Genomic DNA, 13,513 nt, shown 5'->3' with positions numbered 1-13,513 from the left:
CATCTCCCAGAGCTTGTTCAAACTCGTGTCCATCGAGTCAGTGATGCCATCTAACCATCTCATCCTCTGTCATCCCATTCTCCTCCCTCTTTCAATCTTTCCCAGCATCAGGGTCTTTTCCAGTGAGTCAATTCTTCACATCAGGTGGCCAAAGTATTGGAGTTTCAGCTTCAGCATCAGTCTTTCCAATGAATATTCAGGACTGATTTCCTTTAGGATGAACTGGTTGGATCTCCTTGCAGGCTAAGAGACTCTCTAAAGTCTTCTCCAACACCGCATTCATAAGCATCAATTCTTTGGAACTCAACTCTCACATCCATACATGACTACTAGAAAAACCATAGCTTTGAATAGATGGACCTTTGTTGGCAAAGTACTGTCTCTGCTTTTCAATATGCTGTCCAGGTTAGTCACAGCTTTTCTTCCAAGGAGCAAACGTCTTTTAATTTCATGGCTGCAGTCACCATCTGCAGTGATTTTGGAGTCCAAGAAAATAAAATCTGTCACTGTTTCCACTTTTCCCCTATCTATTTACCATGAAGTGATGGGACCGGATGCCATGATCTCCGGTTTTTGAATATTGAGTTTTAAGACAGCCTTTTCACTCTCCTCTTTCACTTTCATCAAAAAGCTTTTTAGTTCCTCTTTGCTTTCTGCCATAAAGGTGGTGACGTCTGCATATCTGAGGTTATTCATATTCCTCCCAGCAATATGGACTCAAGCTTGTGCTTCATCCAGCGCGGCATTTTGCATGATGTACTCTGCATAGAAGTTAAATAATCAGGGTGACAACATAAAGCCTTGACATACTCCTTTCCCAATTTGGAACCAGTGTGTTATTCCATGTCCAGTTCTAACTATTGCTTCTTGGCCTGCAGATTTCTCAGGAGGCAGGTAAGGTGGTCTGATATTCCCATCTCTTGAAGAATTTTCCACAGGTTGTTATGATCCACACAGTCAAAGACTTTGGTGTAGTGAATAAAGCAGAAGTAGATGTTTTTCTGGAACTCTCTTGCTTTTTCTGTGATCCAACAGATGTTGGCAATTTGATCTCAGGTTTCTCTGCCTTTTCTAAATCCAGTTTGAACATCTGGAAATTCTTGGTTCATGTACTGTTGAAGCCTGGCTCTGAGGATTTTAAGCAGCTAGCGTGTGAGATGAGTGCAATTGTGCAGTAGTTTGAACATCCTTTGGCCCGGAGCATGTACTTGAAATGAACCTTGGGAGAGGAGGGGGTATTTGCCAGGTGGCAAAGAGTGGGCACAAGACATCCTAGGCAAAGAAGCAGCAGATGCAGAAGCCCAGTGGTGGGAAGAAGAGAGTTCTTCCAGGGATTAGGTTGTGTGTGGGACTGGCATATAGTGAGATGTGGCAAGAGCCAGGTCATGGAGAATTGTCAATGTAATGCTGAGGAGTTTGGAGGTGACCTTGAGAAGGTGATGGAAGGCATTCAAAATCTCTGCCAAAGAATAAAGAGTTGGTTGAAAAGCTGCAGGACAGCAGCTTTTAGCAGCAGCTGAGTCTATTGATAAACTCAGCACCTTTCGATTCCTTTTGGGGGAAGGCAGGTTCAATGGAGAGAGCGTCTGAGAACTACAGACTTCCCTGTGCTTCAGGCCTCATCTGTAAAAGGGATCATGACCCTTCCCTCTGTCTGCTGCCCACAGAGGGGGCAAGTATGGGAGTTTGGGCTGCCAGGGGTAAAGTATCAGTAGTAAGGCTACTGTCTTTTCACAAACAAGGACAAAATAGTTGCATCTGATCAGCTGGGGGAATAGGGCTTCTGCCAAGATTAGTAACTGACAGATGGCTGCCAGTAAAGGAGGTGGTACAATCCGGACGGCCCTGGGAGAGGTTATTGCAAGGACAGGGGTAGAAGGAAGCTGGAAGGGAGATGCCAAGGAGGCAGCTAAGGTGGCTGACTGGGGAATCCAGAATCCCTAGCCAAGCCTCTGAGCTTCTTGTCTTTGGGTGATCACTCACTCCCTCTGAAGCTCAGGCTCCTTGTCTGAAACAAAGAGGGAGGCAGCAGTGCCTGACCACAGCCCTGTAAGGACTTGAACTGGGAAAAGAAGACCCTATGTGTTTGCAGACTGCCTTATAGTTGACAAGTCAGATTACCTGCCTACTCTTCTCAGATCCCCATGAGGAAGGGGGTGACATCTGTTGAGGGTCTGCTGCATGCCAGACACAGGACTGGGTGTTTGTTTACATTCATCTCATGCCAGCTTCATAACAGCCATCGCAGATAGGTATTGGTATATTGGGCTGCCCAAAATGTTCATTTGACTTTTTCCATGAGATGTAATGAAAAACCCAAATGAAATTTTGGGCCAATCCATTATTATTATTATTATTATTTACATTTGAGGAAACTGAAATGCTAGGAAGTGGCAGAGCCAGTATTTGACCCCAAGACTGTCTGATGGCAAATAGTCATTATTTCCAGAGCAGCATGCTCCCTTACCTCTATTGGTTTTATCGTATCCTTTTGACCTCATGGCCATTTTGAGACAAAAATGAGATAAATTACTTAACTTCTCCAAAATTCTGTTTTTTCACATGTAAAAATGTAGCTAATACTAGTTTCTCTGACATAAAAAACTTAATCAAATCAATCCAACATATTAGGTTAAATCAACAAAATAACATAAAATATGTAAAGTGCTTAGAATAGTGCTTGGCCAAGCTCCCTTGTCCTTCACCATCTCCCCAAGTTTGCTCTGATTCATGCCCATTAAGTTGATGATGCCATCCAACCATTTTATCCTCTGTTGTCCCCTTCTCCTGCCCTCAATCTTTCCCAGCATCAGGGTCTTTTCCAATGACTTTTCATATCAGGTGGCCAAAATATTGGAGCTTCAGTTTCAGCTTCAGTCCTTCCAATGAATATTCAGTGTTGGTTTCCTTTAGGATTGATGGGTTTGATCGCCTTGCAGTCCAAGGGACTCTCTAAAGTCTTCTCCAACACCACAGTTCAAAAGCATTAATTCTTTGTCACTCAGCTTTCTTTATGGTCCAACTCTCACATCCATACATGACCACTGGAATAACCATACCTTTGACTATATGGACCTTTGTTGGCAAACTGATGTCTCTGCTTTTTAATACGCTATCTAGGTTTCTCATAGCTTTTCTTCCAAGGAACAAGTGTCTTTTAATTTCGTGACTGCAGTCACCATCTGCAGTGATTTTGCAGTCCAAGAAAATAAAATCTGTCACTGTTTCCACTTTTTTCCCATCTATTTGCCATGAAATGATGGGACCTCATGCCATGATTTTAGTTTTTTGAATGTTGAGTTTTAAACCAGCTTCTTCACTCTCCTCTTTCACCTCATCAAGAGGCTTTTAAGTTCCTCTTCACTTGTTTCCATTCAGTTCAGTTCAGTTCAGTCGCTCAGTCGTGTTCGACTCTTTGTTACCCCATGAATCGCAGCACTCCAGGCCTCCCTGTCCATTACCAACTCCTGAAGTTTACTCAAACCCATGTCCATCAAGTCGGTGATGCCATCCAACCATCTCATCCTCTGTTGTCCCCTTCTCCTCCTGCCCCCAATACGTCCCAACATCCGGGTCTTTTCCAATGAGTCAGCTCTTTGCATCAGGTGGCCAACATATTGGAGTTTCAGCTTCAACATCAGTCCTTCCAATGAACATCCAGGACTGATCTCCTTCAGGATGGATTGGTTGGAATTCCTTGCAGTCCAAGGGACTCTCAAGAGTCTTCTCCAACACCACAGTTCAAAAGCATCAATTTTTCAGCGCTCAGCTTTCTTCACAGTCCAACTCTCACATCCATACATGACCACTGGAAAAACCATAGCCTTGACCAGATGGGCCTTTGTGGCAAAGTAATGTCTCTGCTTTTTAATATGCTATCTAGGTTGGTCATAACTTTCCTTCTAAGGAGTAAGTGTCTTTTAATTTCATGGCTGCAATCACCATCTGCAGTGATTTTGGAGCCCAAAAAATTAAAGTCTGACACTGTTTCCACTGTCTCCCCATCTATTTCCCATGAAGTGATGGGACCAGATGCCATGATCTTAGTTTTCTGAATGTTAAGCTTTAAGCCAACTTTTTCACTCTCCTCTTTCACCTTCATCAAGAGGCTTTTTAGTTCATCTTCACTATCTGCCATAAGGGTGGTGTCATCTGCATATCTAAGGTTATTGATATTTCTCCAGGCAATCTTGATTCCAGCTTGTGCTTCTTCCAGCCCAGCGTTTCTCATGATGTACTCTGCATATAAGTTAAATAAGCAGGGTGACAATATACAGCCTTGACGTACTCCTTTTCCTATTTGGAACCAGTCTGTTGTTCCATGTCCAGTTCTAACTGTTGCTTCCTGACCTGCATACAGGTTTCTCAAGAGACAGGTCAGGTGGTCTGGAATTCCTATCTCTTTCAGAATTTTCCACAGTTTATTGTGATCCATGCAGTCGAAGGCTTTGGCGTAGTCAATAAAGCAGAAATAGATGTTTTTCTGGAACTCTTTTGCTTTTTCGGTGATCCAATGGATGTTGGCAATTTGATCTCTGGTTCCTCTGCCTTTTGTAAAACCAGCTTGAACATCTGGATGTTCACAGTTCACTTATTGCTGAAGCCTGGCTTCGAGAATTTTGAGCATTACTTTACTAGCGTGTGAGATGAATGCAATTGTGCAGTAGTTTGAGCATTCTTTGGGATTGCCTTTCTTAGGGATTGGAATGAAAACTGACCTTTTCCAGTTCTGTGGCCACTGCTGAGTTTTCCAAATTTGCTGGCATATTGAGTGCAACACTTTCACAGCATCATCTTTCAGGATTTGAAATAGCTCAACTGGAATTCCATCACAACCATTAGCTTTGTTCGTAGTGATGCTTCCTAAGGCCCACTTGACTTCACATTCCAGGATGCCTGGCTCTGGTGAGTGATCTCACCATCGTGATTATCTGGGTTGTAAAGATGATTTTTGTATAGTTCTTCTGTGTATTCTTGCTGCCTCTTCTTAATATCTTATGCTTCTGTTAGGTCCATACCATTTCTGTCTTTTATTGATCCCATCTTTGCATGAAATGTTCCCTTGGTATCTCTAATTTTCTCAAAGAGATCTCCAGTCTTTCCCATTCTGTTGTTTTCCTCTATTTCTTTGCATTGATCACTGAGGAAGGCTTTTTTATCTCTCCTGGCTATTCTTTGAAACTCTGCATTCAAATGGGAATATCTTTCCTTTTCTCCTTTGCTTTTCACTTCTCTTCTTTTCACAGCTATTTGTAAGGCCTCCTCAGACAACCATTTTGCCTTTTTGCATTTCTTTTCCATGGGGATGGTCTTGATCCCTGTCTCCTGTACAGTGTCACGAACCTCCATCCATAGTTCATCAGGCTCTCTGTCTATCAGATCTAGTCCCTTAAATCTATTTCTAACTTCCACTGTATAGTCATAAGGGATTTGATTTAGGTCATACCTGAATGGTCTAGTGATTTTCCCTACTTTCTTCAGTTTAAGTCTGAATTTGGCAATAAGGAGTTCATGATCTGAGCAACGGTCAGCTCCCATTAGAGGGGTATCATCTACATATCTGAGGTTGTTCATATTTATATTGCTACTAATTGATACACACACACACACACAGAGATATACACATATGCATGTATACATACTGCTGGCTAAACATATATTTTATATGTTAGCTAATATATAATAAATAAAAGTTCAATCTTAAAAAGATATATTTGAGAAGAGAAATTACCTCTGGTTGTCTGATATGAAGCATGCATTCCTGTTCATGATAAGTATTTCAAAAGTTGTTAAGTGACTGATTGAATGAAGAAGTAAATAGATAATTTTCAATTCTTACTTCCCTAGTCTACCACACTTTTGTCAATATACACATTGACCCGGGACCAGATTTTCTTTTCTTTTCTTTTCTTTCTGGTGTTGATAGTGGGTGGGAGGAGGCCAGATTTTTTATTTTTGTAAACCACTGGAGACTAGTGAAATCAAGCTAGGAAGTGCAGACAACTCTATGACTCATCCTCAGCATAGCAAATACAGGAGAACTGTATTGAGCCCTTCCTATTCACTTGCACATCCACCCATCTGTCTGTTTATTCACCCATTCTTCCATGCATACATGTAGTCCATAAACATTTAGTAAAACAACTAGTAATGGCAATCAGGTATAGCCTCTTGAGAAGTGAAGTAAAATTTCATCCAAGATAAGGACTCCTCATGTGACCACAGGGTCCCAGAGGCCATCAGTGTCCCAGGTGGATGCAGGGGGAGGCACAGTATGCTCATGAGATCTTGCAACTCACCTTGACACACAAATGAAGAGGGTGTTTCCCCTGGGTGGACTCGTCCTGTGATGAATACTACCTTCTGCTCTGCCCCCTCTCGAAGGTTGCCTGGAAGATAAAGTGGAAGAAGGTTGCTAAGGAGGAGGGGAAATTTCAGAGGGGAGTTGTTATGTGGGGCAAAGGTGGAGGAAAGCTGTTCTCTCCATTTCTCTCTTAAATCATTGGGTTTAATGATTTGGGTTTGCTCAACCTCTAAGGCCTAGCCATTGCTGACGGATTATTGGAGTATGTCCCTTGTTACCCAATATTAAAAACCACATTCCTGTTCTTTTGTGCAGTTGACAGTACTAGTAGTACAAACATCTAAAGAAGTCATATGAGCAAAATCAAATCCCAGATGCATTGACTGTGAAACTAGGCAAGTTATGTATCCCGAGATTCAGTGTGCTACTCTATAAATGTGGATAATAAGATTTTCTTCATAGGGTTGTTGTCATAATTAAACAGGCTTACATATTGCTGAGTACACAGTAAAAATTCAGTAAGTGATGGAGCAAAGAAGGTAGCTATTTAGATTAGTAATAACAGCTGCCATTTAATTAGCAACTGGTGTCAGGCAGGCTGTATACATTATTTATTATCCTTACAGAAACATGGCAATTAATATTCCTTTCATTGGGGCAGAAACTGAGGCTCAGACAGCTTATATAATTTGTTCAAGTTCCACCTACACAGCTACCTAGGGTAGATCTGAGATTAGAAACCAATTCTGTTTGGCCTTGGTGAAGTACGAGGGCCCAGATTTCTCTGTCATCTTAAACAACTGGAAGTTTGTACGAGATACATGAAACAACTGTTTTCAGACATCGAACTAGAGTCAGCGCAAGACTCATTCCTGAGAAGAGGGAAACTAGGGAGGCGCACCCAATGGCTGTCCCAGTTGTTTGCCTGGAGGCCCACCCCAGGCCGAAGAGCAGAGAGGGGAGTCCTGACAGAGCATGGACATCTCACTGAAATGGAAGTTCAGAGAGTCTGAAGCAGGTGGTAGTTGTGGGGTGATAGTACATTTCAGAGGAAAGGGAGCTCTGTAGAGAAAAATTCCAGAAATCCATAAAGAGCGCCTCATGAGTCTTTCCTGGGTCCCAAGATGTACATAAATGAGGTGAATCTCCGTGACAACGATGTCATGAAAAACTGATCAGGGAGTGGTGAACTGCCCATTCTCAGGGTTCACGGAGGGCTGGGAATCTTCTGAAATCCCACCTTCAAAGTAAAAGTCTGCATTAATCATGCAGGACACTCAGAATTCAGAAGGGGCCACACCTCAGTGGTGTAGCTAAACCACTCTAGACTCACTCTAAGAAAATTTTAAAGTAAATCTCAAAAGGATCGAACTGAACAAAATGATTTGACCGTCTGCTGTATAAAGTCCAACTCTCTTTAAAGGAAGACAACAAAATCTAGATATTCAACAACGCATAATTCACAATATCCAGCACCCAATAAAAATTATTAGACATATAAAGAAGTATTTAGAAAATTATGGGCCAAAATCAGAGTCCAAACTCTTGCTGACTCTACAGAAGTTTCAACTGTGTAAGAACATTTAGCTATTGTGCATGTGTGCTCAGTCGCTTCCGTGTCTGACTCTTTGCAACCCTTATGGACTGTAGCCCAGCAGGCTCTCTTGTCCATGGAATTCTCCAGACAGGAATACTGGAGTGGGTTGCCATGCCCTCCTCCAGGGGATCTTCCTGGCCCAGGGATCAAACCCAAGTCTCTTATGTCTCCTGCATTGGCAGAAGGGTTCTTTACCACTAGTGCCACCTGGCAAGCACAATGATATTATTAGACAAAAGCAGTAGCCAAGAGTGACATTCCCAGGAAGGAAGGTCAGGAAGAGGTACTTAACCACAGGCAGAAGAAGGGCTGATTGACACAGAACAATGAACCCAAGGAAACAGAGAAATGAACACTCAGTGGAGTTGGATTAAAAGATCCCATCTAGGTTAGAGGATAATCTGGAGTGAGAGGGGAGGAAGAGATGACCAACAGGCTTTCGTCTTCTACAATGCTAGGGGCAGGTTATTTTGAATGTGGTTCATGATCCCAACAGTTGATGTACCAAGTCAGAGACTAAAACTTAAAAAAAAAAAAACCCACAAAAACAAGACTAACCCTATTAAGGCTGGATCTGAAGGCTTAGGACTTGCTTGGTCTACTGCATGACCAGAATTGAGGTCTCTGCTTCCCTAATACTAGGTCCCAAAATACAACAAGACATATGATGAAGCCAAAATACATTCTTGAGAACTCACTCTGTGCTCGGCTCTATGCTAAGCATTTTTATGAGCAAAGAGAGAGAGAGAAAGCTCACCTGCCTTTAAGAAGTTTATGGTTTAAAAAAGGAGCTCAATACCTGAGCATTTCTTGGACTGAATATAAGCTCCTCAAGGGAGAAACTGTGACTTTCATGGTATGTATTTAATGTCTTTCCCAGGACCCTGTGTACAGTAGGTGCTCAGGAACTGGCTATTGATTTAATAAGTAAAATATATTCATATAGGTCATGGTTTATAAAGAAATTTAGATACATTATCTTACTTAATCTTCATAATGCCTCTGTGAGGAGGACAGTATCAGCCACATTTTACAGGTGAGGAAACTGAGGCTCACAGAAGGAGGGGACACGTCCAAGGTCTCACAGGAGCAGGGGCAGAGTCCCAGGCTAGTGCCCTTTTCACCATCCCATCTGTCTGCTCCTGAATCCACTAACAGCAGCATTAGGTTCTACATCTACTGCGTTTCCATCTACAGTGCACACAAGAGAGTTTGGTTTCATTCCTTATTGCTGGTGGGAGTTGAGCTATGTCTTAGTACTTATGTTGCTTTTTCACTTAAAATACAAAAGACAAAAACACCACCAAGCCCTCTTTAAAAACACTGTCTCACACGGACCCCATCTCTTCCAGCAGCACAGAAATGATAGATGGCATTACCGAGGCCACAGTGAAGGCTACCTTTATGGATGTCTCCCCTGACCTGGTATCAACTCAATTGCATTCAGCATTTCTGCTGACCACAGGGAAATGCAAAATGGGCATTCTATTTGCACACTAATTTTACCGAGCCCCTGTGTCTTCATAAAATGATAACGTGGGGCTAATAAAAATCAAGCATCCCGGGTGCTAATATAAGCAAATGTTGATGTAGGCAGGTAACAAATTGCTTTGTCATTTAGGAGGCCGTAAAAGAGCATTATAATCATCTTTAGGCAAAATGGATGGGTCGCCTTTGCTTAGCTTTTAGCTTTCATTTGCAAAATCAATTTAAGGTAATGTAGCAGTTCTGAGGTGGTGTGACATGGGTCTACCCACCCCCCACCCCCCTCCTGTCACCAAATCCCCAGACTTGTGCAAAGCCAATTAAATATATTCTTGGTGGAGGCAGCAGGGATGATGAAGGAAGTATTCTTGAACAAAGCCAGGGTTGGGAAGAAGCTGAGCAGTGAGCCCAGGAACAACACACAGGGAGGTAGAGGTGGAGGCCTCGGAGGGGGGCACACTCAGGGTATGGGGCACTCTCAAGTGGAACCGGGACAGCCATACTGGGCTCCCCAGTTAACAGACGGTATTTGCAGTCAAATGTATTTTGTGTAGCATCCCAACACACACACAAACACATGCACAGGCGAACACCCCTTTGATAGAGGAGTTGTATCCCTCTATCAGCCGCCAGAAAATGTTTACTGAGCACCTAATAGGTAGCTAGGCACTAGCTATTATTATCTTCATTTTACCGAAAAGCAAGGCCAAGAGACAATAAGTGACTTGCCCACAGCTAATGGCCAGCAGAGCCAGAGTCCCCAGCCAAGTAGTCTGATTGACTTGTCTTCTCACCCCCTCTGCCTCTTGTGAAGGGGGATAATAACATTATCCAGCTATAGCAGCAATTAAGTAGTGTATGTTCAGTGCTTACTTGGTGCCAGGCACTTTACGTGCCTGATCTTTTTTAATTTCCATGGCTACCCAATGAAACATCTACTATTCTTACCCCATTTTATAGGAAATTGAGATCTAGCAAGATTAGGTGACTTGTCAAAAACCTGCCTAAGCAGCAAATGTGGGGGCCAGGATTAAACCCAGGTCTTTAGTAATCTCAAATTTATGCACTTAACTACTGTGTCACACTACCTCTTGGAGATTAGAGTCCTAGTGGTGGTTTTAAAAAATATAGCCACAAATTGCTAATTTCTTTCTTTCAAGAGGTGACCTCCTTCCCCTTCAGAGTGGGCTGACCTTAGAGAATTGCTCTAACGAATAGACTACTATGGAGGTGATGGTGCCTGGCATTTGAAATTAGGCTATAAAAAGACAGTGGCTTCCATCTTGGATGCACTTTCTCTCTCTCATTACTCACTCTAGTTGCCATAACACGACTCTCATACAGCCTGGGGAGAGGTCCTCCTGGTGAGGACCGTCCCGCCCCAGATGACTCCAGCCCTGGCCAACAGCTTGCTATCCAGACAAGAATACTGGAGTGGGTAGCCATTCCCTTCTCCAGAGGATCATCTTGACCCAGAGATCGATCCTGGGTTTCCTGCATTGCAGGCAGATTCTTTACAATCCGCACCACTGTCCCTCATGAGGGACACTGGGCCAGAATCAGCTGGTTAAGATGCTCTTGCATTCCTGACCCACAGAAGCAAAGAGATGATAACTATTGTTTTAAAATGCTGAATTCTAGAGTAATGTGTTAGGCTGCAATAGATAACTAGTTAATTCCCCTGGAGATAACTACATTTCCCCTAGTTGATTGTAGAACTTAAGAAACTTTGCATCTCATCTATTGATGCGCAAGTGAGGACCAGAGCCACAGCCTTGGTGTCAGGATGGAGGGAGAGCCTCCATCCATCTCATCAATTACTAAGGAGGGACCCGTGATTGGTGGAGGTACCAACCAAGACACCAAGAAGTTCCAGAGAGCACCAGCTGGGCTCTCTGAGAACAGAAATCTCTCAGAAGTTCACATTGTTGGTTTTGTTTCCCGTCTCTCCTGACAATAACTTGTCAGGGGCAGCAAGGTGTTCTGTGAAGGAAGAAGCAGGTGGGCACCTGGGAAGGGAATAGAGAATGTTACAACAGGAGATGGATTTTTTTTTTTTTAACAGATAAGCCTTTTCATTTTCTTGAATTTAAGATCCCTGGAGGCATCATGAAGTCCAGAAAGTACCCTCCCATTGATTTTCAAACCAGCTCAGTTGCCATCTTGTCTCTCATACTCTGGGACCAAAACAGGGTCACCCTGCAAATGAGCTGGAGAAAGGGAAACCCTGGCAGCAACCACAGCACGCTCTGGACTAGAACAGCCTTGTCACCAGCCTCCCTGGGCTGGCACCATCCTCACCAGCCACCAAAATGGTCTTTCCAAAACGCAAACAGGAGCACACCACTCCCTCTGCTTACAACCCGTGGGCAGCGCTCTGCTGTCCTCTGGGCAAGCCCATCCTCGGGCTCTGGTGGTGGGCGGCCGCTTGCCTCTCCAGCCCCTTCTCCAGGCCCCAGCCTCAGCTGGCTCTGGGCAGCTCCCCAAGCACGAGTTTTCTCCCCACACCTCCACACCTGGGCGCAAGCTTGTCTCTGCCTAGAATGCCGGCCCCCAGCTCGTCTGCTGGGCTTACTCCTACTCAGCCTTCCAGACTCTGCTTGGCTGTGTCTCCTCTGAGGAGGGAAAGATGAAACGAATACTCATCCAGGACTGGTCCTAGGTCATTCTGATGTTACTACTGTGTTGTATCTGATGCCATCAGAGGAACAGTTCTGTAGATTTCCCTACACAATGTGTCATGTTGAAGGTAATGTGAGGGCTTCATTCTGTTGCCGATACTGACAATAAACAGGGAACAGGAAGCTAGGAATTACATAAGAACATGCTCCAGGTGCAGGATTTCTTGTATATAATTTTATGGGAACATGCAGGTTTAGGATACATCAACAGAGCTTTCCTGGAGGCCCTGGAGAACCAGTGAATGCACCTGGGTAGAGATGAGACTTGTCAAAAGCAAAAACACCCAGAGCTGGCTCAGCCCAAGTGACTGAGGCTGAACCCAGCAGGAGGGGGAGAGCTGGACGGGGAGACTGAGCAGGACATCGGTCCCCGTGTTTCTTCTGTCCCCTGAGAGGGTCTAATGGAAAGCCCGCTGGCTTCCTGGGCAGACAGACCAGGACTCAGATCCAGGCCCTGCAGATGACTAGGTGTGAGGCTTTGAGTGAATTCCTTACACACTCTGAGCCTCAGTTCTCTGTAAAGTAAGAATCATATTCCCTAGCTCACAAGATAAACCTTAGGTGAGAGATGTTCTGCCCCTGCCCCAGGGCTCTGCCTGTAGCAGCAGGTACCATTTACTGAGCCACAAGCCACGAGAACTGACACGGGCAGCAGCGAACTCTGTGTGGAGCCCTGCACTGTGCACTCTAGGCTGAATCTCCAGCTTCTTCTCACAGATGCCCCGGCACCCCTCCCCCCATGACAATCTAAAACAGCTTCATCCAGATTGGATGCATGAGACAAGTGCTCAGGGCTGGTGCACTGGGATGACCCAGAGGGATGGGATGGAAAGGGAGGTGGGAGGGGGGATTGGGATGGGGAACACATGTAAATCCATGGCTGATTCATGTCAACGTATGGCAAAAACCACTACAATATTGTAAAGTAATTAGCCTCCAACAAATAAAAATAAATGAAAAACAAGGAAAAAAAAAAAAAAAAACCAGCTTCAGACATCACTGAACACCCCTCATCTCTTCAAAGGCAAAATAACTCCCCTGTCAGATATTCTATAAACCCCCATAAAATATTCTTTATTTAGACTGGTCTTGCCACTATATTCCCAAGCAAACTTTCAATTTCTTAGACTTTCTGCCTTTGCCCCATCTCCTCTAAAAGCCTTTCCGATCCTTCCAGACTACAACGCCCTCACCCTCCTCTGAATTCAGAGCTCGATCTGGCCCCCTCATCTGGTCATGAATCATTCACCGCCTGTCTCGGGCAGGCCTGAGAACCACAGCTCAGATCTGTTCTGCTCCTCTGAGTCTCTGAGCTGCTTCGAGAAAACAGCGGGGCTGGCAAAGTTTATTTTCAGTTCTCCCACTGACTCACCCTGCCTCCTTCTGGGAAACAGTCCCTTGGAGAGGCTCCGAACTCCCAGGACCTCAAACCTTACATCTACTAGG

General features: G+C 44.1%; 1 protein-coding gene across 1 annotated transcript in view; it reads right to left on the bottom strand.

Moving 5' to 3' along the window:
* The window catches only part of AGBL4 (AGBL carboxypeptidase 4), a 1,390,412-nt gene that overhangs the window by 133,369 nt on the left and 1,243,530 nt on the right, over positions 1 to 13,513 (bottom strand). Inside the window, exon 8 of the mRNA XM_065910427.1 lies at positions 6,300 to 6,389. Within this exon, the coding sequence (XP_065766499.1) occupies positions 6,300 to 6,389 (90 nt within the window). The remainder of the gene's footprint in view (positions 1 to 6,299; positions 6,390 to 13,513) is intronic.

Source organism: Muntiacus reevesi, chromosome 1 (genome assembly GCF_963930625.1).
Source record: "Muntiacus reevesi chromosome 1, mMunRee1.1, whole genome shotgun sequence".
NCBI classification, from domain to species: Eukaryota; Metazoa; Chordata; class Mammalia; order Artiodactyla; family Cervidae; genus Muntiacus; species Muntiacus reevesi.
Note: the sequence above shows the minus strand (reverse complement) of the source record. Positions and strands in the feature narration are given on the sequence as shown.